General features: G+C 47.4%; 3 protein-coding genes and 1 long non-coding RNA gene across 9 annotated transcripts; 3 read left to right on the top strand and 1 right to left on the bottom strand.

Annotated features, from left to right (window-relative positions):
• Positions 1-530: 530 nt before the first annotated feature.
• On the top strand, positions 531-13,288 carry LOC120906831 (zinc carboxypeptidase). Of its 5 annotated transcripts, none has more exons than XM_040318903.1 (4): positions 533-766; positions 8,598-8,851; positions 8,947-9,564; positions 9,641-10,802. In XM_040318903.1, exons 2-4 carry the CDS (start codon positions 8,771-8,773, stop codon positions 10,499-10,501), a joined length of 1,560 nt encoding a protein of 519 aa, XP_040174837.1. In that variant the 5' UTR covers positions 533-766; positions 8,598-8,770; the 3' UTR covers positions 10,502-10,802. The 5 variants fall into 5 exon arrangements, with proteins under 5 accessions (XP_040174842.1, XP_040174837.1, XP_040174841.1 ...); XM_040318904.1 differs by lacking the exon at positions 533-766 and adding an exon at positions 3,326-3,342; XM_040318908.1 differs by lacking the exons at positions 8,598-8,851; positions 8,947-9,564; positions 9,641-10,802 and adding exons at positions 11,533-11,948; positions 12,057-13,288 and having other exon boundaries at positions 531-766.
• LOC120906835 lies at positions 10,806-11,543 on the bottom strand. The gene is made up of 2 exons (XR_005740176.1): positions 11,455-11,543; positions 10,806-11,278 (listed from the first exon to the last, which is right to left on the bottom strand). It is a non-coding gene; the product is annotated as an uncharacterized LOC120906835 (long non-coding RNA).
• Positions 13,289-14,366: 1,078 nt separating the features above from the next.
• On the top strand, positions 14,367-16,171 carry LOC120906834 (zinc carboxypeptidase). The gene is made up of 3 exons (XM_040318911.1): positions 14,367-14,562; positions 14,659-14,730; positions 14,797-16,171. The coding sequence occupies exons 2-3, from the start codon at positions 14,724-14,726 to the stop codon at positions 16,026-16,028; spliced, it is 1,239 nt and encodes a 412-aa protein (XP_040174845.1). The 5' UTR covers positions 14,367-14,562; positions 14,659-14,723; the 3' UTR covers positions 16,029-16,171.
• Positions 16,172-16,195: 24 nt separating this feature from the next.
• On the top strand, positions 16,196-24,203 carry LOC120906833 (SET domain-containing protein SmydA-8). 2 transcript variants are annotated; one of them, XM_040318910.1, is made up of 4 exons: positions 16,196-16,303; positions 20,906-22,052; positions 22,131-22,291; positions 22,399-24,203. In XM_040318910.1, the coding sequence occupies exons 1-4, from the start codon at positions 16,280-16,282 to the stop codon at positions 22,507-22,509; spliced, it is 1,443 nt and encodes a 480-aa protein (XP_040174844.1). In that variant the 5' UTR covers positions 16,196-16,279; the 3' UTR covers positions 22,510-24,203. The 2 variants fall into 2 exon arrangements, with proteins under 2 accessions (XP_040174844.1, XP_040174843.1); XM_040318909.1 differs by lacking the exon at positions 16,196-16,303 and adding an exon at positions 19,276-19,444.
• Positions 24,204-26,271: the final 2,068 nt, after the last annotated feature.

Raw genomic sequence — 26,271 nt, 5'->3', positions numbered from 1 at the left:
TCACCCCGCTTTTTTACACCGTCGCGTCGCATCCGGCCACATTATTTATAACGGCTGTTCATGGTGGGTGGAGGTAGGCCACCCAAATCATTTCCGAGGGTTGGGGTAGTGGGGTTTGGTGGGGGTAGTGCTAGAATGATGTCCAAGATATTTCGGTGCACTTCATCATTTTCAATGTGGAGGATCCTGCGCGGAAAGTGGAAATCAATGCACATGTGTGGGCATCAATACACACACACGGGGGCGCGCGGGTTAGGTGGTGGAAAAAGGGCGAGATGGTGTACGCTTTGAATTACCCGTTTGATAAGACTCTATTTATTGGGTTCGAGTATAGGTACCGATAGAAATTATCTTCGATAAGGAGTTGATGGGAGACCATCACCAACGCAGTACTGCCCGAGCAGTGTGATAGTAGTCGGGATCGATGGTTTGGTAATGGCGCGGACTGGAGACGGGACAGGAGAAGAGGGAAAAAACACCCTCCCATCTACGACACCGCGCGTTCGAGGGTTGATAATCTTCCCGTAAAACGGACGCGACCGGTACGGGACGGTTTCAGTGCCCGTTTGGATGCTTCCTCGATCAACTCGTGCCAGGTCAAGGGCGATACTACTGCTAAAGCGGTGAGGGCTCTACTAGTTCGGACAAAACTCCTATTTTTAGTAGTGATTCTGTGTGTAGGCTTCTGTCTGCTGACGACGTGCTCTTCTATAAACACACATTCGCTTTGACGTGATCTGAGCGAGCGGGTTCTCCTGCGTAACAGGTACGTGAGTGTGGTTTCTAATGATCAGCGCGGCCCTTCTTCGATATGATAACAAGTGACAACTTCGCCGTGGGCAGACATGGTCTGCCCGCACAGAGTAAACCGCAAAGAAATGCGATTTTTTTTTTCAAAACGTTGGAGTTCAATGTCGACAACGGTAGTTGAATTACGCGGTACAGCATATCCGACCTTCGTATGACTGCGAATGCTCCCAGCAGGCACTGATTGGCATATTGAGAAGTTGACAGTGGTTTCCGGTGAACCCACCCGCTTCACGCGCTTACAAGATATTAGTTATTGTTGAAAGTGCACGAGCGTGTAAAAGTGCGCGTGTTTGTTGTCTTATGGTGGTAGTGGCTACGCGCTGGTCAGCTAACGATACCATTTATTTCGATGCGTTTCAAAAAGCCGTTCGCTGGTGCGCCACGAGATCAGCTGAGCATTACGAACGGATTGGAGCGAGAAAGAGCTCAACAATAAAAAGGGAGGCATATGAAAATCTCAGTAAAACGTGTGCCCGCGGTTGGGGTAGTGCATGCATTTCGATGAATCGGTTAGCGTTGGAATCTTGGAACATTTTTCAACGTTTCTGCAATGGTTTCAAGGTCTCCGCTAGCAATATCTGCCCCGAGAGTTACTGGAAAAGCAGCAGTGAGAAGGAGGGAACGAGCTAGGTTTCCTCATTGATACACAGACAAGAACTGATCAGAGACCCACCGCAGTTCAATGGCTCCCGTACGACGAGAACGAGCCTCCCGTTGGGTAACTTTCGTTTGTCCTTGGCGTGCTCATTACCTTTGTCAGATTCCACACACCACAAGTAGAAGTAAAAAGCCCAGGTTTACGTTCCAATTATCGCTCGTACGATCCGTGAGCAACGTATGGAATGGTCGTTGAACCTACCAGAACCAACTCGCCAGCGTCCCGGCCATATACCCATCCCACGTGGTAAGGTGCAGCAGATGGGAAGACCCTTCGATTTTGGTCGAAGTGCATGCGATTTTAGATTTTTCTTTTCGCGCCTATTTGCCATGTCCCCGTTTTTTTATACTGACTGTTGAAGGGAAATACCCGGAGGCTACCGCGCCAGCCACTGCTTTAATGATATGCTTAACCTGTGCGAACGGTGGAACGATACATGAGATCCGTGGTGTTCGGTGCATTCTTCGGCACGAACGTTTCGATACGTGGCGCAAGAAAATCACCCTATTCCAGTTTTAATGTGTATGAAATTCCACTCAGCAATCCGGGTACGGGAATTCATTGGCTTAAAAAAAGTTGTTTGCCGTAAAGTGCGGGATTCCCGTCATAATGTCCAATGTTTCTGTGTTTTTGTTGATATCGATCACCCGGGGGATTTTGTTTGCTACGGGGACATTTAGTCCTATACTTGATCATCGCCGAGATGTTTGCTAATAAGGAGAGGCGATGTGTTCGTCTTTGGAGAGATGAGATGTGGATTCGAAGTTATGTTCTGACGCGTGAAACCATTTGGTCACAACCACAGCCTAGAATAGGCAACAAACGCAATGAGGGGTATTTACTCTCCTGTAAATTTATACACACGCGCTCGCTATGGCGGATGGCCTCGTCGGAGACTTGTATGCGGAAGCAACCCCCTAGTGCGTGAGGTGTGCCTCCCGCGAAAGGGCTGAGCACAGGTAAAATACACCGTGCTACCGCTATCGTTGCACCGTTATTGTGTGGACCATTTTTACGGTCACTGCCATCATTCCCTTCATCTGTCGGACCCCTTACAGCAGTGGTCTCCAACCTGTGGTACATGGCGTTAACAGAAGTGGCCCGCGAAATAATTGATTTTTTTTAGAAAAGCTCTACATGTCGTGCAATTTTTTCCCATAGTTAAAATTAAATTTTGAAAATACGGCCGAAGCCGTAATAATGTGAATTAAAAAAAATTAAAAAAAATTATTAAATGTGCTACAGGCTTGTCTCGAATAAGATGTAAATATAGTTTTGACCAAAAACATTGAACCAAGTCTACAAAATGTATGCCCTCAATAGATATGAGTCGCGGAAAATGTATTATGAAAACCAAGTGATCCGCGATCCTAAAAAGATTGAAAAGCACTGCCTTACAGGACGGCGTCACTTTACTATGCTGGCTTAAACTCGACATGCGAATACATAGTGGGCTATCGCTTCCAACGTTTTTGTGGTTGTTAGCTCTCTCTTAACTCGTACACTTTCTGCAACCACAGTTATCTCATTCGCAGTGAAATTACCCGAAGCCTCAACAAGTGTCTGCTCAATTAGAGCCAGTTGAAAATTCGTGATCCATCTCGAGAAGTGTCACCTTTATTACCGCATCGGTTTCTGGTGCCCCCATTCGATGAGATAACCTCGTAGTAGCTCGATGATAAAAAAAAACTCTATTGGCGTTACGTAGTAGGCTCTATTGGATGTGATAAGAACAATGGCGGCTCCAGGCAGCACATTATTTATGGCCTCAGATGTCATCCTCGGTTTTACTTATTGATGCATCGACACGCTCGTAGGTACACTTTGATAATTTGTCAAACTTGCCCAATCTAGATCGGAGGAGGACCTGATCCGTAAGTATTCCAGGGGCTACATGATAGCAGAAATTACTTACAAAGACGCGATTGTGTCGGTATTGGTCGGCGTTCTCGAATGTCCACGCCACGCGTATTCAACTCGGGAGGGTTGATAGCGAGTGAAATGGCTATGATGTGATACCCTCTCCCAAAACCCAAGCTCCACCAGCGCCAACGGTCGTCCATAAGAAAGGCAAGATATTCGCTGCACAACCTTGCCCCAAGCGGCCACACAAGCAACCCTGGCACTATCTAAATCCCACATCCTTTTGCGTAATCTTTATTAGTTGATAATGGAATTGGAGGGGGATTGCTATGGAGACCCAGTGGGGCTATTTAAGATAACAATGCATTCTCGAACCGACGCCAAGGAGGAAAAGCAATCGGAATGATGAAAGCGATGAAGACGGAAGGAGCGGGGCAGTAAATCAGGCCCTTTCAAACCGTGGCTAGTTGTTCTAGAGTTGGTTGCATTAGACGTTTCAGTTCACTGGAATTAATCATTTATAGCGAAGATTTAATAGTTGATGAGTGATAAAAATCTGGAGTAGCCACACTATGAACAAACCGAGGTTTTAAAGTTCGAGAGCAGATATGACCGTGGGAGAGTCGTTCCATTGGCCATGGCTCAATAGTCATCCCAGCTCAACAAGATCCTCTTGACTTTGCGGACTCTAACCGATAAGTGGACATTGATTAGTTTGCCCTTTCTGCTGCCGACTCCCAGGAAGAATGTTGTTGTTTGCAAGCCGGATGCGAGATAGATGTACATTATCGCTCATACGCCGAGATGGCGAGCGGCGCGATACTGGCGTAGGGATTAGTCAGAGTCTGTTTGTAATGTCAACATAGCGATCTATTGGGTCGGCAAAAAGTCACACAACACATACGCAACCCTGGAACCATTGTTTTGTCCTGTGTGTAAGGGAGATCATAAAAAATACTGGGACACGTGCTATGTCATGTTTAATTGATTGCCGAGTCGAGTGCTTTTCGATACGATGTCGTTTTAGCTATTATCGCGGTCGGCGAAATGGTCGACGAATTATGTACAACCGCTTTTAATATGATACAGCCTGCATTATCGTTGTACATCGAGATGGTTTTGATATATTGGGTACTTTAATGAGAGTGTGTCATTATCATTGGGTGTAATTCCCAGGGGCTTTAAGGCTTACGCACCCCTGATAGCTTTGGTGTGATGAACTGGCCCCGGATGTTATTGTAACATCCAAGCTTGAAGTGGTTGAATATATGACCCAGATGTTTAGGACATAGTTCAGAGATATCTGTATGTAGATGTTAATGTCAATGGCTTAGTATTACCGTTCAGTAATGGCAAATAAGCAGGAAGCAAAACCGCTCCGTACAGAAATACACGATCAACTTTTATCACCGTAAATGTGAACGTGGTCCTAAATGCGAACAAGGCTTTATTACCGGATATGCAGTTCGCTGCTGTGCTATAGATTTTGCATCAGGTGGGTGTGTTGCGAATCTTTCAAAGAACACCTCCGACATAGTGAAAATTTCATCTTACGCATTCGCTCCTTCGGTTAGAGCGAGAAACATTCCAAGCGACCTTGGCAATGGTCGGACGGGCTTGCGCTCCATCGTTTCGCTTCTCGCGCGCTCGCATTTTGCGGTAGGCACACTTATTCGAAAGGAAACTTCCGAAGCCCAGCAACCTGACAAAATGCTGAAGTGCAAGAGAGGGGGTCAATGCTGATAGGTGTGCGATCGACCGCATCACTTCCGGTCTATGATGTCTGGCTGGTTTGTGCACCAGTGCGGCGTATCGAATGTGACCTGATGGTCGATGGAAACCCGACTGTGGTACCTTTGATTTCATTTAAACGGTCCATACGCGACCTGGCTTTTTTCTTAATAGTGAATAGCATGACCAGAACGTGTCAGGGTGAGAAACGAACCACCACCGGCCGTACAGGAGTATGCGCGTCTATAATTGGGCCATTTGGTCAGCTCGGCCAAATAAAGCATTATAGCTTAATAAGTTCTTTAAGCCTGCTTGAAGTCGTGTGTGGATTTTTTGTCGTGAAACCTAAAATTTCAAGTCTTCTCAAACAACAAGCTCTGAGGAAATGAAATCATAATTTCGCTATTCCATGCATAGCGACATACTATATACGTCGCAATAAAAAGCTGAATAAACAACGGCAAAACGTGTGACCAATTTGAGAAAATAAAATAGAATCCGATGTCACGGACAAGGCCGACGATATGACGCTTTCGTATACGGTACACGTGAGTTTTATCTTTTTTTTTTGCAACAATAGCACGTTGCTTTTATTTTTATTATTTGGACGCTGGAAGAAGAAAAACAAATAGGGAGGATATAAACGCCCCTAAATTGTTTATCGGAGGACAAGAGGAACATCTTTTGATGCTCCAAATAAAAAACGATTTCATTCATTTGTATTCCTATTGGTGCATCAATTTTGAAGAGAAAAAAAACAGCCAACAATTGTTAGCAGACAAGGATTGTTTATTGGTTCGTTTGGCACTGTCTCCCCTGCAAACCACGGTTTATTTTGTTCAACAACAACAACAACAACAACAACAATAAAAAGTCCGCAACCTGACATACCAGTTCGGAACATCAACCCGACGTACCAGTTCGGAACACACTGAACCAATCCCTTCCACACAACTCTGAAACAAAACAAAAACGAAGAAAAAGAATGAAACAACATAGTTGTCGATCGTGGAAAACTGATGCGCCACTCGGCGTACTTCCTCAGGGGTTTCCCTTGCGATCGCACGCGGCTCGAACTCGATTGTCTGGGGGTTTCACGTGCAGAGCGGCGATCGTTGCGATTCAGTTCCTCGACGGAAGTCCGACGGTTTACACCTTCATTGCAAGGGGTCTACTCGCACTTACGCTTTATAACTAGACATTCGCTATCAGGTTGATCACGTTCTATTAGAGGTGGTGTTTAAAGCCTTTTCCCGATACAACAGTGGATCGCAAACGTTTAGTGTCTTATGGTTTGGCGGGAGTTTCAGACACAGCCAGTTCTCAATCAATCAAATCCACTATAAATTCTGCAACACAATGGTGCAAACGGTGCTGAAGCGGGTGAGTTATTTTAGCCGGGTTTTCCTGGAATTTGTGCTTGTGGCGGGAAAATCGTACGGCAGTGTTCAAATCCGATACAAACAACCTCAAATCGTTCCCGCGTGTCACTGTCTCACTGAGCGAAGCGTACTTCCGATCGCTCACCTTCAACCCCCCCCCCCTCTTTTTCTGCATTCTCGCAGTGTTGTTGTGCTAGTGCAATTGCACTGTTTACACCATACCTCTCTCCGCGCTCTCTATTTCACTTCCCCAAGCGAGCGTTACATTGTTCCTTCACATTCCGCGTGACGGATTGTGTGTGCGTCGAGTGAAATGGGCGCATTGTACCGCGGTTTGGAATCTAATATCCGCCCAGGAGACCGGTTTTGTGGAAAGTGCATTGTGGAGCGCTTGGAATGCACGTGTGGCATGTGCGAGCACAAGATAGAAAATAGTTGCCCTTCATGTGAATGCACATGCATGCCCGTACGCTTGCAGTGGGTGAATGTGCAGAAAGCGTGCATGGGCGGAGACGCACGAACCGACTTTCCCGCTAGAAGGGCGCTCGCGAAGGAAGCATGCCTGATTGACAATCAGGCAAATGCTGGTGTGCGCGGGTATGCTAGAATATTTGACCCCCCCCCCTCCCATCCCCCCAAAAGGTATACATGCGGTCTCCGTGATACGCGGCACCTCTTATACGCGGATTCGGAGATACGCGGTTTTCTAAATTTGACAGTTTTTTAGCAAATTGTACTGATTTGATACATTAATTGTAAAATTCCAAATAATTTATATTTTGATCGAATGTTAAACACCATTTCAAAGGGTTTACAACTGTTACATGCAGTCAGAAACATATCAAATAATTAATTCGTAGGATAAAATTACCCCCTCCCGGTAAAATTAAACGAATTTTAATGATATTTTGGCTGGCAATTACGAGATTCGACTTACACAGAAAATCGAGATACGCGGTATTTGCGGCCGTTTTTGGTCCCCATTAGCCGTGTATCTCAGGGACCACCTGTACTACAGGCGTTTCTAGTTATTTGACGCGTGTTCGTATCACACATTCGTATGGCTGTGTGTCGTTCGTAATAATAAAAAAAACCGTTGAAAAATATTTAGCATTCATTTAGCCTGTGTGCCCATGCAATCGCTAACCTGTTGCTATTAACGGTAACGTCCAGCAAGTGATAAACGTTTCCCAACCATTATCGGGGAAAGGGGTGTGAGGATGTTTTCCTGTTTTCATTTCAAGGCCTTAACACCGTGTTACTGAATTTAAAGGTTACCGAAATCAGCTGTCGATGAAGTTGAGCGCGGAGCTTGGCGGAACAATTTCATATAACTTTTTTTTTGTTAGCTACATCAGTGAGCACATTTGCGTGTGCAAATGTGTAAATAAAGAGTTGTGCAAACCACTGATATTTCAACCCACAGCTCGCCAAAATATTTGATAGGTGTAAAACATCCGTACCAAAAACCAAGCACAGTTAGCAGTTGGTTTTTGGGATTTTGTTAGGTCAACAAATTGCATCGAGCTGCTTTTTAGCATTTTGTTCAACACTTTACAACCACCGCGTGGTTGAGAAGCAGCGCTAAGCTTTAAAAAGATCTTAGCTATAAGCTTTACTATGCTTGAGAAACAGAAAACGTATATCGATTTTAAACCCCTGCTGCGATTGCCTTGTTTATGTGCTGCACTACGCAGCAGGCAATGTGCATGTGCTTTAATGCGCAGTCCTTTGCCGGAAAGTTTCGAAAATCATTAGCCCCGAAATTATTCAGAATGATTGGTTCATTCATTTAAGGTAATTAAGCATTATGGATGGATGGTTCTAGCTAATATGAAACGTAAAAAAACGACTTCGAACGAGGAGCAAATAACGCGCGTAATGCCCGAAAATTGCTTTTAACGGAGTAATTGTACGTTCACATTGCCCGTTGTGTAAAATAATTACACCAATAGACTGTAATTATCGACGCGGTGGGCTCTTGGAAAATATGCGAGTATCGTTCGAGATAATGTAAATATTCTTCTTATTTACTAGATCGGTCGGTTGTTTTTCTTGTTAATTTTACTTGAAAGGGAACATGTAAACATATGATAAATGCCATGCTTTACAACTAGTAAAGAGTCACCCTGTGTTCTTTTATCAACAACAAGCTCCGCCAACTGGCTGTCAAACTTCCAAACAAAGAGCAAACTGTAAACAAAGGGGCGTACGAGTGGTTACAAGACTAACAGTGATGTCGATGGGAATGGTTATTGCGAGGCCGGATTGCACTACCCGATACGGATAATTTAATTTAAATAAAGCAGCACCGCATTGCTACACCATGGCGGCGCAGGACGAGAGGGAGCCCCTTATTACACCCGCACTGCCGGCGAACCGATCCGGCTATGGCACGGTTGAAGATGTAATCCAAAAACCTCGAATCTTTTCCCGAAGCCCTACTAATCCGCTCGTTCCGTTTCCATTTTTTCTTCTTTCGCTTCCTTCCCCCCCACACAGGCACGTGACGCAATGTCCAAGTTCGTGGTAAACAACGTGGCCGGCGAGTCTGGCCGCAAGCTGCCACAGTACATTGCCGGGCTGGCCGCGTCCGGCGGTGCACTGGCGGCCGGCACTTTTCTTGGCTGGACGGCCCCGACCGACAAACCGCTCACGGTCGAGGGCGAGTACGGGTTCCCGGTGTCGGACGAGCAGTTCTCGTGGGTCGGTTCGATCTCGAACCTGGGTGCGGCCCTGATGTGCTTCCCGATCGGCTACATGATGAAGCTGATCGGGCGCAAATGGTCCATGCTGGCGATGGTGCTGCCGCTCGTGTTCGGCTGGCTGCTGATCATCTTTGCGGAGAACGTGGCAATGCTGATGGTCGGCCGGTTCTTCCTCGGCGTCGGGGGCGGTGCGTTCTGCGTGGCGGCACCGACGTACACGGCGGAGATAGCGCAGCCGTCGATTCGCGGTACGCTCGGCACGTTCTTTCAGCTGATGGTGACGGTTGGCATACTGTTCGTGTACGCGGTGGGCGCCGGCGTCGACGTGCAGGTGCTGAGCATTATCTGCGGCGTGATTCCGCTCGTGTTCGGTGCGATCTTTTTCTTCATGCCCGAAAGCCCGTACTATTTCGTAAGTAGGGGCTAATTGATGTAGCTCCAGTAGCGCTTGCCGATTTAATTTCACCTTCCCTCTTCCCTCGCGCCAGGTGGAAAAGGGACGGTACAGTGAAGCGGCCAGCTCGCTGAAATGGCTCCGGGGCGTCCAGTACGACGAGAATGCGGAGATCGAAGACCTGAAGCAGGCGGATGAGAAAGTAAAGGCGGAAGCGATCCCGATGCTGGTGGCCTTCCGGCAGAAGGCGACCGTGCGCGCCCTGGCCATCTCGCTCGGGTTGATGTTTTTCCAGCAGCTTTCCGGCATCAACGCGGTCATCTTCTACAACTCGGCCATCTTCGCCAGCGCCAACGGGGGCAAGGAGATGAGCTCGGCGTCGATCATCGTGGGCGGCATCCAGGTGGTGGCGACGTTGTTCGCCTCCTTCGTGGTGGATAAGGTCGGCCGGCGCATCCTGCTGCTCGTGTCCGACCTGATGATGGCGGTGTCGACCATACTGCTCGCGGTGTACTTCCAGCTCAAGCAGGACGACCCGGCCAAGGTGGACGACCTCAGCTGGCTGGCCGTGCTGGCGGTCTGCCTGTTCATTGCCATGTTCTCGATCGGGTACGGCCCGGTGCCGTGGCTGATGGTGGGCGAGCTGTTCGCGAACAATGTGAAAGCGTTCGCCAGCCCGGTGGCGGGCGTGTTCAACTGGCTGCTCGCCTTCCTCGTGACGAAGGTGTTCACCAACCTGAAGGACGCGATGGGCGAGGCGGGCGTGTTTTGGCTGTTCTCCGGCATCTCGCTGCTCGGTACGGTGTTTGTGTTTTTGGTCGTGCCGGAAACGAAGGGCAAATCGTTGAACGACATCCAGCGGATACTGGCGGGCGAGAAGCTGAACGCCGACGAACCGGCCGGCCTGCCCGATCCGAGGGACGAGCGGGATGAGCGCCCGTCGCAGGTGGCATGAGCATGAGGGACCGGAGCTAGTAGTGGGTGGTTTACATATTCCGTAAGGTTTAGTTCTTTTTTTATATTTTGAGTGTGTATAATCGTCGTGTTCCATCGATGTGATATGTAGAACAAAAAGGGATGGAAGATCATAACGGCCACCTTTGGTCGGGGCGAACCTGAACAAGGGCAACGCCAAAGTGGGGGAAACGTAGGAGTAGGAGCGACTGATTCGAGGCAGCATTGAATGGAAAATAGCTTAAATCACTAGACAAGTATGAGTAATGACGACATTTTAAATTAAACAATAGTACAAGATACGATTTAAACGGTTTTTAGGGTTTTTTAATGTTGAGAAATGCTGATTCAGACTGGAAAATGGGCTCCATGGAGTTGTTATAAACTCTAACCGAGTCTTGCTCGGCAAAACAAAAAGTCAATCTCGGTCACAATCGAAAAGTTGTTCCATAAATCTTTCGTCGAGAATCATTCATAGGAATCTTCAGTGCTGAGTGATTCGAATCTCAAATCGACTCTTGAAAGATTCGCGAATCTCCCAAGAATCTTCAAAAAGGTTCATGAATCCATTAAAATTCATACATCTCAAGAGATTCATGAATCTTGTATGATGTATGATTTTCAAAATATTGAATATGCGCGATCCCACGTAACAACATACCCGTCGTGGGTTCAAGCCTCGCATGAACCGCCTTCCTGTAGCAAAACAAACTATCCAGCTGCTTGGTGCATAAGTCTCGAACTGTACAGGCTGCCATGACCACGAATGTTGTAACGTCTAGAAGAAGAGTAATGAGAAACACTATGAATCTTTGAAGATTTATGATTTCCTTGAGATACATGATTCTTTCGAGATATATGAACCTTTCGAGATTCATGAGTCTTTCGAAGTTCATGAGTCTTTCGAGATTCTTGAATTTTTGGAGATTCAGATTTACTCAGGTTCAGATTTACCCAACGCTAGTATCGTTATCCACTTTCAGTGTGCTGTTAGTTTTCTACCTGCGTTCTTTATCCCACTTTTCTTCGCAGTCCTTATCTCGATAATGAAACGAATGCCTGCATCCTGTCAAACGCAACAGTCCCTACCCAGCTGTCACTCGGTGCGGAACGTAATTCCACTCTCACGTAAGCAAATCGAGCGATCGCAGCGCCCAACGAGGATGCTAGCTTGCGGTCAGGTGCTGGCGTGCTGGACGCTACTAGCGTTGCTTGCCGGTGTCAGCGCCGATCCGGCCCGGTACGACCACTTCCGGCTGTACCGGCTGCTGATCGAAACGCCGGCGCAGGTTGAGATGCTGCAGCAGCTCGAGAAGCAAAGCGATAGCTACGCGTTCATGGGCCATGCGCGGCAGCCGAACCAAAACCTCACGATAATGGTGGCGCCGCACAAAATTGCCGAAATAACTGAGCTGCTGCAGCGATACGAACTGCAGGGCAGCATACTGGTAGGTAGAAAAGAGGCCCTATTTCTCTCTCTCTCTCTCTCTCTATGTTGTGCTGTGTTTGCATTAATTTACTTATTCTCGCTTCCCTGCTCGCGCGATTTATTCTAGCTCTACAATATGCAGGAACTGATCGATCGGGAAAAGGCAACAATCAAACCGAAAGGCACAAGGCCGGAAGAGTTTGGCTGGCAGTTCTACCATCATCTGGACACGATCAACGAGTGGCTCCGGTGGCAGGCAGGGCGCCATCCGGAGCTGCAGCTGCTAGAGCTGGGCGCGAGCTACGAGAATCGGTCACTGTATGGCGTGAAGCTGGGCACGAACCCGGCCAACAGTGGCGTTTTCGTCGAGTGCGGCATACACGCCCGGGAATGGATCTCGCCGGCGAGCTGCACGTTCGTGCTGAACGAGCTGCTCTCCTCCGACCGGCCGGACGTGCGCCGACTGGCGGACCGCTTCAACTGGATCATCTTTCCGGTGGTCAACCCGGACGGCTACCGGTACACGTTCGAGGGCGACCGGCTTTGGCGCAAAAACACGCAACCGTACGGGGTGTGCCGAGGCGTCGATCTGAACCGCAACTTTGCCAGCGACTGGAACGGGCCGGGTGCAAGCAACGACCCCTGTCGGTACGACTTTGCTGGTGGCAGTGCGGCGAGCGAGCCGGAAACGCGCGCACTGGTGGATTTTCTGGAGCGGCACGTGGCGCAGTGGCGCATCCGGACGTACTTTTCGGTCCACTCATTCTCGCAGCTGGTCATGTTTCCGTACGGCTACAAGGCGGACCGGGTGCCGAACTACGACGATCTGGTGGCGATCGGGCAGAAAGGGGTGGACGCGATCGAGCGTGCGCACGGCGCCCGGTACGTGTCCGGCGCGATGATAGAAACGATCTACCCCTCGTCCGGGGACAGCGTGGACTGGGTGTATAGTGCGCTGGGCGTACCGGTCGCGTACACGTTCGAGCTGCGCGGACCCCCGGACAGTACCAACATGTTCGTGTTGCCGGCGGAGGAAATCATCCCGACCGCGGAGGAACTATTGGCCGCGTTCGTTGCGATGCTTGGCGAGGCGACCCGGTTAGGCTATTACGACGGTGAGCGGCAGGAACTGTAGGTGGGGAATGGTGGAGAGAATTAGGTGGTGCAGGAGAAATGGAATGTAGCAAAAGCTTAGTGTACGGTGGAGCGGCGGTATGCCATGATTTATGAGGGCTTATTTTACCTACTTATCAGGTTCGGCAAACAATTCGTTCGGCTGCAGTGTGTTCCTCAGCTAAATAAGAAATGCCCATGGTCCATGATGTCTGTTGTTTCCTATCTTGGAGATACTTATCTGAATAGCTCATGCTCAGCACATTTATTTTCTCAGCTAATGGAAGAATTCGTTTCTTAAGAATGAGGCAGAAGAACTTGGACACAGTATTTCATCACAGCCCAACTGTAAACTATTTAAGATAGATGGTTCGAAAGATTGAAATTTCAAACCATTGTTTTTTGCTGGCTTCATGCAGCCATTGAGCGCCATTTGACATTATTATGCTCAGAATTAGTCCGGTAACGGAATCAGAATTGACTCCAGTATTGGAATTAGCTCCGGGATGAGAATCGGTTCTTGAATTCAATCAAGAAGTTTCAGAAGCGAAATCAGTTCTGGAATCTCAATGAGAATGGATCGTTAACAAGTAAATTTTGAATCCCAAACGCCTATTCTTATGGAGATACCTGAGGCAGCGCTCTAGCAGCCGAACCAACAAATTGAACATGTCAAATTTCATACATTTTTCATGTTCGATGTCGTGTTCGATTCCTGCTAGAGCGCCGGGTAAACCGATTTCGGAGCCGATTCCTATTATGGAGCCGATTTTGATTCAAAAACCAATTTCAATTTCGGATTTTTCGATTCTGTTAGCAGCTCGAATGGCTGCTCGAACGCGCTTTTTAGCACAGGGCCGCTGACAGTAGCGTTTCATTTTAGCACAGTTTTGCTGCGTCCCTATAGAGATGGGGTTTATAGAAGAGAAAGTATCGAAATGTAACTAGGTACTATGCAATTCGTTGCCAGTAATGAAATATTGTGGCATTGCAATATATTACTGTGTAATGTTTATTTTTCCACTTTGAGTTTTTACCCGTCGCTAAATATTGACTTTAAATCAGTTCGAGAATCGGTATGCGTTTGGCATTTGCCCCAGAACTGGTATAGGTTCGAGATCAGTTCCTTTGTCGTTTAAATCTTATTTAAGTACCGCTAGAAACTTCACTGCGGAGTAGTGCATAATAAACGCCCGGGCACTTTGTATTATTTATCCTTCATTTTTATATTTTTAAATCAAATTCCACCATGGCGTACACATCTCTATTTGGGTACACCGCAACGTGCAACCAAAACAAACAGCGAGCGTGAGTGTGTTTTTTTTTCGTTTCCCAGCAACATCTAGTGAGATAAAAGCGAGCTACAATAATCCTTCGTCATCGTCTCTTGGTATTTCGACACTGCAATTGGAGATTGTCTTACGGGTCTGGTGGTGTTTTTTTTTAATATAAGACAAACGTACAGAGAGATAAGATAGCTTTCACGACGGTGCGTGTCCATCAACATCCATAGAGACACGGTAAGACAATAAGGTCATCAAGGAGAACAATCCGATGAATGGTTGAATTGAATTTGATTGATCTCGTTCATCCGTGCCTTTTTTTTTTCTTTGTAGGCTGCAAACCCCGATCCCGACGAACAAGGCCGGACGCGCGCATCCTCTCCTCAGTCGCAGGCAAGATGTCTGGTAAAACGGATTTCCTTCAAGCCGTGCTGCTTACGCTAATACTCTCTGTTTCGCCGCTTTTCCAAGGTGCTGCCGCCGCGGATGGAGCCGCCCGGTACGACCATTACCGGCTGTACCGTGTCGAGCTGGCGACGGACGAGCAGGTGCAGCTGTTCCAGCAGCTCGAGGCGAAGAGCGACAGCTGCACCTTTTATGGCCATGCGCGGCAACCGGGCCAGCAGCTCACGATCATGGTGTCCGCCAGCAAGGTCGCGGACTTTGAGGATCTGCTCGCGCTACACGCAGTGAGCGGGCGCGTGCTCGAGCGCAACATGCAGCAGCTGATCGAGCGGGAAGCGGCCACGGTACAGCCGGCCAGCACCGACCCGAGCCAGATGGACTGGGAGCACTACTTTCAGCTCGAGACGATTTATGCCTGGATGGAGTTGCTGGCGGAACGCTTCCCGGGCGCGGTCAGCACGCTCGACATCGGCACCAGCTACGAGGGGCGCCCGATCAGGGGAGTGAAGCTGTCGCGCCGTCCCGGCAACAAAGCGATCGTGGTCGAGGGTGGCATACACGCGCGGGAGTGGATTTCCCCCGCCACGGCCACATTTCTGCTGCACGAGCTGGTCACGTCGGAGGACCCGACCGTGCGCGAGCTCGGCACCGCGTACGATTGGTTCTTCTTCCCGATTGTGAACCCGGACGGGTACCGGTTCACCTTCACCGGGGACCGGCTGTGGCGCAAAAACCGCAAACCGTACGGCCTGTGTCGCGGTGTCGATCTGAACCGCAACTTCGACAGCAACTGGGGCGGGGTCGGTTCGAGTGACGATCCGTGCAGTTACGATTTTTCCGGCAGTGGCCCCTTTTCCGAGCCGGAAGCGGTCGCGCTCGCTGACTTTGTGCGGAACAATGTGGGCCCGGCCCGGATACGGACGTACATTGCGCTGCACTCGTACTCGCAGCTGCTGATGTTCCCGTACGGCCACACGGCGGACCGTGTGCCGAACTACGACCATCTGCGGTCGATCACAGAGAAAGGAATCGCCGCGCTGACGGCAGTCAGCGGAACATCGTACCGCGGGGGAAGCAAGTACGAAACGATCTACCCGTCGAGCGGTGGCTCGATCGATTGGGCTTACCGTCCCGGTGGCGTACCGGTGTCCCTGACGTTCGAGCTGCGCGGGCCGCCCGATTCCACCGACATGTTCATACTGCCGGCGGACCAGATCCGGCCGGTCGGGAAGGAAACGCTCGCGGCATTCATGGCAATCGTGCAGGAAGCGACCCGGCTTGGTTACTATGATAGCTAGGGGGCGCCCTCGGGGAAGGCGAGATGGGAGGAAAGAAGGGAAGGAATAAAAATATCTTCGTGACACCCGAAGCCGACAGCCCTTCGTGGCTGATGCTGATCGAACCTGCGAACATGCTTCGCTAAATTTATACGCCAATTTAATTGATCGATTTTTTGTTCCCCCTGTGCGTGAGAGTGGAGTTGAGTGTGTGATAAGATAAGCAAAGGCGAAAAACGGGAAAGTGTACAGTAAAAACAAGAAGCCAACCCATGGAGAAAACGTTGTACCGCGTGGTGAGTCGTTTGCTTTCAATCTGTGAGGGGGAAAGAAAGAGGGAGCATCAATTTCAGATCGGTCTTCATTTCTTCGGTCCTTCAAAACGCCAACCAAGCAGACATGTATTACAAAACAAATTTGCTCACGTTAGTCGGTACCCATCCCCCCTCCCATTGGAAGATACTGTTCGGCTTGTTTCCGGCAAAACAAGTGCCATTCGGGTTTCCGATTTATTGTGCCCCACTTGAATTAGCTTCGGCAAAGGGTTCCTTCGGGCAGGCTCCAGGCGGGCTTTAAAGATAAGACCCAAAGGCAAAAAAAAAACAACAGCGAAAGAAATCCAGGTGATATGTAAAAATAGTGTGATTGCATCACGCCGCACAGCTACTGCTTCCGATCGCATTACGCACTCGAGTCACGTACGGCAAGATTTTCGCTGGAAAAGGTAGGCTTTGGGGAAAATGGTAAACTCGACATTTACGGCACTCGAATTCCAATCATTCTGTGCGTGCCCCATTGTTACGAATACATAGACCTCGTTTAATGAGACGAATGGATTGGAAGAAATTTCGTATCACACTTCATTTGACCACGAGGAGCTCAAACTTAGTAAACAAACGCATTGGCGCGCGCATCTGAGTTGAGTGTAATGCAGGCGTTAATTATGCTCCCGGGTGCCTCCACTTATACACAACAGCTTGATTTATTATGTAGCTAATTTTCTTTCTTTACTCGCACACTTTATGTGTAGCACGTGTAGAAAATAGCATTCATAAAGATCAGATGCTAACCGCCTTTATGATGAGCCTTCTGTATGGTGACGAGGCAACGAGAGCGAAGATATAAAAAAAAACTGCAACATCTCTTAATGAGCCCCACCCAACTCCATCCTTCGCATTACTCTTTCTGCTGTTAGCTTCGCGTACGCTACCCGCTACGCTTGCCATCACGTGGAAATGATTTCAAACTCTGAGGATTACGGGTTTGAATCGGGGTAGAAATAAAAGTCGAAGGTGAAGTGAAGAGGGGATGGAGCGGTCGTGCATTCTCACCACCACCGTGCAACTCATCAGCACCTCTCTCCTGGTCAGTTGAGCGGTGCGGCTCAGAAACCATCTCTGGGACCATCTTTTCCGGCCAATTCTCATCGTACGGCTATAATTATAAGCGGCTACACGCACAGGGCGCTGCATTGCAACAGAATTTTTAAAGACATATCAACCGTCTCGGGAGAGATTTTACACCACCCGCATGAACGTGCCGAGTACGCCGGCGCACTGAACCCGGACACCGCTCAGCCAAAATCATCATCAGCCCTTGAGGGATGGTGAATACATTTCATACACAGTTTAGCATTTTGCAATAATTTTAGCTAAAATATATGTAGATTTCCGAAAAGCGAACTGTATTCAAAACTTGTTGATTGTAAGAAGTACCACATAGCCTTGGAACTCTGCTCGTGGTTTTTATTGTTTTATTTATTTTTCAAATGAGCTACAAAATCTATATCGGATGATTGGATGTAAAGTTTAAATCATTTAAAAAATATCGTATTTTTGCGGATTCCTCGGAGCACATAGTACAAAATATTTAGGCCTATTTCATTCTTGCAATTCGAGTTATCTCGACGTCGATTGCTAAGGAAATCAGGTTTACTTTGCTGCTAAACTACCCCTCTTTTAAAACGGCTTTGAAGTTTCGATAGATATGTGTCAAGTAGAAGAGTTTTATACATGAATGTACCTACTTGTTCATTCGATTCAAAAGTCGATTCAAGCCAATCGTTAACGAACATAAAACCCTAGCGGGAAATTGATCGAAAACGATGTTTTGACATATTTCGGTGGCCCGTCTCCATTGATTTTCGTCACCAGACTCTACAACAAAAAGCAACAAAATCGAAATATAAGCAATCCAGGCAAATTTCTCGACTCGAGTAAAGGAATATAATAAGCCTAATTTTCTATTCTTTTCTTTTTCTTCTATTTGGCGTCTATGTCTGGCATGGTCTTCATGCAAAAAGAGATGAAAATGTATACTTGCATAAACACCACCGGCATACATTAACGTCAACTAGCAATACGGTTATGATTTCCTAATACAACCGTCGCACAAGTGGCCAATTAGCTCAAGGGAACTCTCATTATGGGTTTCAAGCTATTGCAAATTTAAGTTTAAGTAAATTAGTAGTTAGTCAAGCAGTACTGGCTTATGAAATCAAACTCAAAGTGTCAAGTCAACTCATGTGAAAAAGATTCTTCCAGACAGATAAAGGCATGGAAACATTGTAAATTTGACATTTACCAAGGGAAGAAATAATTTATATTACAGGTAAAAATCATCACAAAAAATCATTTACAAGTAGATTGCATGAACCCATGTACATGACATTTTATAAACTTTGTAAAGGAGATTATTTTTTTTTTAATCTGACGGAACGGGCCTAATAAGCCGTACTGCTTGGGTGTTAATTTCTATTTAAATTACACATATAGCTAAGCAGGTTGTCCTTCCATTAATAAATAAATAAACTTACAACTAACAAATTTAGTTTTATGCAGCACTGTGTGAAATAATATTCTGTTGTTTTATGTATTCAAACTTACCCACTACTATCAAAATAATCTCTTATTGTCCTACTGATGTGGATCCAAATTCATCCCGATAACATGGTTTCATGAGTCAGATAGATTTTCTCCCAGCATCAGTTAGAGTCAGTTAGTAGCTCTGGCTTTCCTTTCCAACCTCAAAATTGTCTGCATAATCTCCATAGAAGGTTACAACCAGTGTAACTAATAATTATCCACGAAGCCGTGTATTATCTGAAGCTACTAGAAGGTTGCACGCTCACCATCTTCCTATCGCCCAGCACAGAACAGAACACTTTTCCTCGGACACGTGTAAGAACAGTCAGCCTGCTTGTCAGCACTGGTTCGGCCTGGCCAGTGCGATCTGTCTGTCCGTCCGCACTGTCCGCTTTTAGGTGGCGTGCGAGCGAACGAGGGCGAACGTGTGTGATGTCATCCACTGTCTGCCGTGTCTGTAGTGCTCCAGCGGCGCAGCGCTGTGCCGGCTGTCAGCAGGTCGGGTACTGTGGCCGCGACCATCAGCGGGCCGATTGGAAGGCCCAGCATCGTGACCAGTGTCGTCGGTTCAAAGTGAGTTTTGCCCCCCGTCCTCGCTGGCCTGAGCACTCGTTGCGAGGAAATTAGTCCCAATGGAGTGACAGACAGAATTACGTCAGCCTTTCTTTCTTCTAAACGCACGCTAGCGGATCGCTGACAAGTGGACAAATTAGTTTAAAAAAAATAAGTAAAACAAAAAAACCACATCGATCGGTAGGAAACTGTTTCAGCACACGGGTGGCGATGAGTTTGGCAGACTGTGACACGCAGCAAATCGGTCACTATTTTTCTTTCCGTCAGCTTCAATCACTGCTCAGTGCGAAGGTCGTAGTGGGACCATTAGGGGATTCTCTTCCCTTGACGAAAAGTTGCTATAAGCTATATATACTTTCTGCTTGGATCGCGCGGCAAGTGTCCATCACCATTCAAATCTGCCAACGATCAAATGTAACAGAAACGACATATCCCCTACAAGCGGAAGCAACCCAGAGCACAACAGCCGGCTGTTGAGCTCCGTATCTGAAGCATCCAGCACGGAAGGGGAGCGGGTAAGCTATTTGAGCTGATGTTACAGTTTAAAATCTCGACAACCAAAGTAGGATATGCCAGCTGGACCACCAACGGGGATGGAAGTGGAAAGTTAATGAGTTTGCCGTTGTCTCATTTCCATGCGCTTCTGGCTGTTCTTTTGTTGCGGGTGCGACGTTCGTGCGATGTCCTCACACTCTATTTCTCAATCTCTCTCGAGAGTGGATTAAATTCCGTGAAGTGGGAATAAAGCCTACAACCTCATTACATCCGCTGTGGCCTGACAGAGACGGGTGCATGTGTTCGACGATGTTGCGTGTGTGGCAGGAGCGTTGTGCTTGTGAGTCTATTTTTTGAAATCTTACACTCAAAATGAGCCCCCATCGTCGGGAGGGACAGCAAAACACGCAATTGCTTGAATTATCATCCCAGTGCCGTAACATACTAAATCCGCTTCAAAAAAGACCTTTCCCAGTGTCAAGAAATTCTGAAGAATGCATAAGCCCCTCGTACTACTCTCGGGACGGTTACTCCGCGCAGCGAGTCCCGCCGTGCTGCTCGCTCCTAAAGAATCGGTGACAATGTAGTAGCGGTGCTCGAGCAAACATATCGCCCCACGATACTTCTTGGGTCGGAAGTAAGGAAGAGAAGGAATATTTAATCAACTCCCTATCGGGCCGGGAGTGCTTGTGTGGAATGGGCCATAAATAGCAACAGTGGGCGCCTGCTCCCAGAAACGGCAGTGAGCTTCTACCAGCTCCTAGCCCGAAACCTTGCCCTGAAAGGACCGTTTGACATTTGAGCTCGCAGTGGAGTTTAGAGAAATCGTTAATTAAGGAGCTGGAATGACAGGAACCCACCCAAGATCCAGTGACATAATGCGGCCTAGGGGAATGCGGTCGTCCTTGCCGTGCCTCCCGCAGTTCAAGCAGCACTCAACGTTCTCCCCAATTTTTTTCTCTTCAGGTTGTACGCAATGATCGGCTTGGGCGCCATCTGGTGGCGACGAGACACATCAAGCAGGGTGAAATCATCTACCGCGATGAGCCGTACGCGGTCGGGCCGAAGATAGCGAACGTGCCGCTCTGTCTCGGCTGCAACCGCAATCTGATGGCCGGTTGGGATGCGACCCGCGGGCTCGACCGCTTCTATGAATGCTCCCGGTGTGGTTGGCCGCTTTGCGGGCCGGGCTGCGAGGAGGCGGCCCAGCACCGGCCGGAGTGCAGTGTGCTGGCGGGCAGCGGCTACCGCCCCAACATCCGGCCCAACCCGTCCAATCCCGAGCAGCGCGAATCGGCGTACTGTGTGATAGTGCCGCTGCGCGTGCTGCTGCTCGAACGGATCGCGCCCGAGCGGTATGCAACGGTGCAGGGGTTCGAGTCGCATCTGGACGAACGGTTGGCTAGCCCCCTGTACGGCGTGTTGCGCTCGAATCTGGTGCCGTTCCTGCGTCAGGTGCTGCGGCTGCAGCAGTACAGTGAGCAGACGGTGCTGCAGCTTAGTGCCATCCTGGACACGAACTGCTACGAGATTCGGCTGCCGGAGCAGCATGTGAAGGTGCGCGGGCTGTACCCGCTCGGTGCGATGCTGTCGCACGACTGTCGCCCGAACACGAAGCACTATTTTGACGACCGGCTGCATATGGTGCTGGTGGCGACGGTCGACATCCCGGCCGGTGGTGTCATCCACGCGTCCTACACGCAACCTCTGCTCGGGACGGTCCAGCGCCGGCTTGCCCTTCGGCAGGCAAAGTGTTTCGACTGCTGTTGCGAGCGATGCTCCGATCCGACGGAGTACGGCACGAGCGCCAGTGGATTCCGGTGCCCCAACTGTCGCCGGACGCCGAGCCTAGTGCTGGCGGCGGAACCGACCAACTACCGGACCGTTTGGCGCTGCCAGAACCGACGATGCGCGTACCAGGAGCGGCCGGACCAGTACGTGGCGCGCTGCGAAGGAATGCAGCAGGAGCTGCTCGGGCTCGATCGCACCGAACCGGCCGGCTACGAGGAGTTTCTCGCACGCCACGCTACCACCCTGCACCCCTGGAACGCGTACATGCTGCAGGCGAAGTATGCGCTGACGCAGCTGCTAGGCAGCGCCCGCCCAGCCAAAGGTAGCCAAGGACGAACGCTGTCGCGACGCATCAACAGCCGGGCCGCAACTTGCTGAACTCACTTTCACTTTCTTGCAGCTCCGCCCTCGGAAGCTGCCGCTCGGCGAACGGTGGAGCTGTGCCGCGATTTGCTGGCGGTGGCCGAGCGACTCGAGCCCGGTTACAGCACCTTCCGTGCCAAGCTGCTGCTGGAGCTGGGGTCCGCACTCGCCACCCTACATGCGCTCGGCGTCTTATCGGTAAGTTCGGCAGAGATAAAAAAAAACAACCCACCGCCCGGGAAAAGGACATAATGATAGCACATAATTTTACCACCTTCCCTCCCTTCCCTTCTCCTGTTTGGTAGGATCCCGAACGACAGGAATGGCGCACGACAAGAGCCGAGCTGGAGTGCATTGCCAAAACGGACCCAACCGTGGACGTCAGCAGCGTTGGCAAGGAAAATGGCTCGTCGTAAACAACCACTCAACCGTGCCGGGCGAAAAAAACGAAGTGCGTTCTGTAATCGATGTAAGCCAACCCACGCCTCCCCGTCCTCAAGCTTTCACGCATCCTGACGCCCGTTCCGATGATTGACCGGGTGCTTGAGAATAAATTCCAAGGATTTTCTTTACCAGTTGCCCTTTGGTTCCTTTCCCGTTGAAGGGTGTAATCTTTTTTTCCGGCAGAATGATTATCGATACAGTGTGTGTATGAGTGTGTGTGTGTGTGTGTGTGTGTGTGTGTGTGTGTGTGTGTGTGTGTGTGTGTGTGTGTGTGTGTGTGTGTGTGTGTGTGTGTGTTAATGTGTGAAAATTCACTTACCCAACCGCAAGGACATTGAAGGACACCGGGATTTAGAAGATACCCTTCACCCTTCGCATAGTTTAGGACGAAGACTTTCCCCGCTGCTTTGTCCGCTGCTTCGTCTTCTCTATCGCTTTCTGCTGTGCATGACACCTTTTCCTAGTGGGGGACTTATCAGCGCACGTGTCTGTGTGTGTGTGTGTCAACGATGGGGTTCAACGATGCCATTCTCCCCGCGGTATCGCACGCAATCCCCGGTACGCTTTTCCCCGAAACGGCGAAGCCCGCCAAATACCGCTTCGTCACGAACCTTGGAATGTGTGGGCGCGTAAATAGTGGCGTAACCTTTTTTGTCCCACGCTTGGCTCGCAACGAATCACGCGAGCGAGTCAATGTAGAAATGGTTAAATTCAATAGTGATGAAATTGTAACTTCCTGTTGTTTTCACGCGACATGTACACACGCCTGACACGCTTGGCGTACCTTGTAGTGATGGGCAAAATGGGCCTGCAGTCGGATTTAAATTGATTCGAATCCAGCTGTTTTCGTTTTCGAATCAGAATCAACTCTAGAAATACTGGGAGGGGAGGGGGGAGGACGAGAAGAGAGAAGGGTTGTTGAAGTTCTTGGGTAAATTTGAAAATCTGAGTTTGGGAAAAAAAATTAACTTTATTGTGTTTTGTTCACAATTTTTGAACTGAAATAAGAAAACCATATACAGTAGAACCCCTCATAACCAATTTAATCCGTTCCAAATAACTCACTCGTTTTCCGGGAGGCCCTTTTTCATTTAATTTGTATGAAAAGAGAAATAATTGTTTCCAGGTCAAGAAAGGTATATAGGGACCGGGACAGGTATATAGGAATTATATGCATCACAACCTTACGGAATACCTTCCAGCGTTAACAGTAATCCATTGACCAATTCTTGGTATTGAAATTCTCGTCCTCATGAGCAAGTAGATCAAGAATGCATGCAAGAACACACCTATCAATACACCTCACACTTGTGACACACAAGCTTCTTAGGGAGGTGCACTACGCACTAAAATCCTGCCCACTTCCACGGCCGAAGCCCAGGAGAGCCTTCAATATTGTCAAATTAGAAGGAAAGAAATGGAGCAATTGAACTGAAGACACTAGCCAGCATCGTGAATAAATGAACTCTTTTTAACAGTCGTTTAAAATTCATTTTGGTTTAACTGAGCTCATTTACAAAAATAGGTATCATCAATTTTACAAGAGCTCATAGAACTCTACCTTAAAAAAGTCGTTATTTAATAATGAAAAGAAAATAATGGTTTAGGCAACTACTTTATCTCATTCAACATTTTTGAATAAATAAAAATATTTGAATAAAATCAATACTGTCAACTGAGATTGATCTGTTTAACGCAACGTTTTCAACTCCACTTAGCGCGGTTAGTTCATTTGATGTATCTGTGTCAATAATGTTTAAGCGTTCCGCGGATACAAAAACATGTGTGATTGTTTCTGGATGTATTGTTACAAAATGTCAGGTATGCACAAACCACGGCGGGGTTTCCAAAAGTTCTAAAATAACGAACACGCCACAAGTGCAGGGCGTACTTTTATTTGCGCGGCAGTGCAAGTGAACGATTTATGTATGGCGCACCCTGCAGAGGCGCGCGCTCCAAACAAGTTTGAAATCATTTTTTCATATTTGAGATAATACGATAAGTCTGAATTTTTGATAGCTTGTTAAACATAAGTAAAATGAGGTTTGACGAAAAAATGGAAGATGTACAAAAGTTCTTTTTTTTTTAAACTTTATTACCAAAGTCCAAATATGTTGTTTTAAGTGCGAATTTTTGTAGTTTGTAATAAAATGATAAATATTTTTGTTTTATTTTTAATTAAAAATATATAAATTTTCCTTTCCAATAATATAGTAAAGGTCCACCTACTACAAATATTCATACCTAAACTTATTATGCCATAATAGGACAAAAATCGGGGAAAACCAATCCAAACGTAGTTTTTTAAAGATTTTTCAACTTTGACCAGTCATAACTTCTGAAGTTGAAATGATAGAGTTATAATACAGCGCCTACCACAACTATATGAACAGTTGTATTTCGCGATTTTCGGAAATCCTTAGGAGATAGATAAAAATAGTGATTGTATGAGTTGTGCAGAATACTATTTCACATCTTCGTATATTTTTTTCAAATTTTTTAACACATTTTTACACGACTTATGACGAACAAACAAATTTATGGTCGTATCATAACTATAAAGACACTTCGAAAAACAGGCGTTAGGTAGTTTATGAGCCTAAATAAGGACTGGCTGAATTAATCATGTGGTATTTACATGAATTAGATAAGTATTTGTAAAGTCGGTAAGAATATGTGAAAAGAGTAATACTCTGGGCCCATTGGAATTGAATATAGTGTTCGTCTGCACTTCCTCCACAACATTTACGGGCGCCTTTGTAGCGAAATATATTTTGATAATTACTCTTATAAAACTTATAAAACCATAAATAAGTTATAAAAACACTTTTTAAAAATCGTTCAAATATGTATTTCTTTGAAACTTTTCTAGAATATGTTATTTATTTATTTTTTTATTTTTTATTCAGGAGTAAGTATATGTTATTTATATTTTTGAACGATTTTTAAATGCGTTAGTTAGCGCATAAAACCTGTTTTTCGAAGTGTCTTTATAGTTATGGTACGACCATAAATTTGTTTTTTCGTCATAAATCGTGCAAAAATGTGTTAAAGAAATTTGAAAAATATATACAAAGATGTGAAATAGTATTCTGCACAACTCATACATTTACTATTTTTATCTATCTCCTATGGATTTTCCGCAAATCGCGAAAAACGACTGTCCATATAGTTGTGGTAGGCGCTGTATTACAGCATTTTCTTAACTAACTATTTAACTTTGTAATAAACACGATTATTTCTTAATCCGAGATATTTTTTTTACTTTCGACCGCCCTTGCCCCGTTGTGCAATGTTAAGTAAGAGCTATGGTTGCTTGCAAGCTTGCTTTTGAAGCGTAAGTATTTTGTTCTACAAATTAAGCACGGCAATAAAACGATTCGGATGCAATAGGAGCCATTCGGATTCGATCGGAGTAATCTGGATCGAATTGGATCTGTATTCGGCACAGCCGGATTCGAAGTGGATTTATTTCGGAGTTGGATCCGGACTAAGAATGTCGGAGCGGATACACGAATCCAATTCGGAGCTCCCATCACTAGTACTTCGTCTGGAATCTTATGCTACAAAATATTGCACCAGCCACCTCCCGTGCACCTACGGTTTGATGCTTTTCCTTTCTTTACACGTGCCGCGCGAGGGTGTTGAGATTGGAACGACGAAAGCGCCGCGCCCAGTATGCAATCTGCAGAACGCACGGTATAGCATAGCTTTTTATTGTTAGCACAAAATAC

This window comes from Anopheles arabiensis, chromosome X (assembly GCF_016920715.1).
Source record: "Anopheles arabiensis isolate DONGOLA chromosome X, AaraD3, whole genome shotgun sequence".
Classification (NCBI taxonomy): Eukaryota; Metazoa; Arthropoda; class Insecta; order Diptera; family Culicidae; genus Anopheles; species Anopheles arabiensis.
Note: the sequence above shows the minus strand (reverse complement) of the source record. Positions and strands in the feature narration are given on the sequence as shown.

What these genes read in the sequence shown, in the direction of transcription:
- LOC120906831 (XM_040318903.1), top strand. Translation starts at nt 8,771, where the DNA reads ATGGCGGCGCAGGACGAGAGGGAGCCCCTTATTACACCCGCACTGCCG. An exon ending in GCTATGGCACGGTTGAAGAT is followed by an intron (nt 8,852 to 8,946) that starts GTAATCCAAAAA and finishes CCCCCCACACAG; the next exon opens with GCACGTGACGCAATGTCCAA. An exon ending in CCGAAAGCCCGTACTATTTC is followed by an intron (nt 9,565 to 9,640) that starts GTAAGTAGGGGC and finishes CCCTCGCGCCAG; the next exon opens with GTGGAAAAGGGACGGTACAG.
- LOC120906833 (XM_040318909.1), top strand. Translation starts at nt 19,304, where the DNA reads ATGTCATCCACTGTCTGCCGTGTCTGTAGTGCTCCAGCGGCGCAGCGC. An exon ending in ACCAGTGTCGTCGGTTCAAA is followed by an intron (nt 19,445 to 20,905) that starts GTGAGTTTTGCC and finishes TTTTCTCTTCAG; the next exon opens with GTTGTACGCAATGATCGGCT. An exon ending in ATGCGCTCGGCGTCTTATCG is followed by an intron (nt 22,292 to 22,398) that starts GTAAGTTCGGCA and finishes CCTGTTTGGTAG; the next exon opens with GATCCCGAACGACAGGAATG.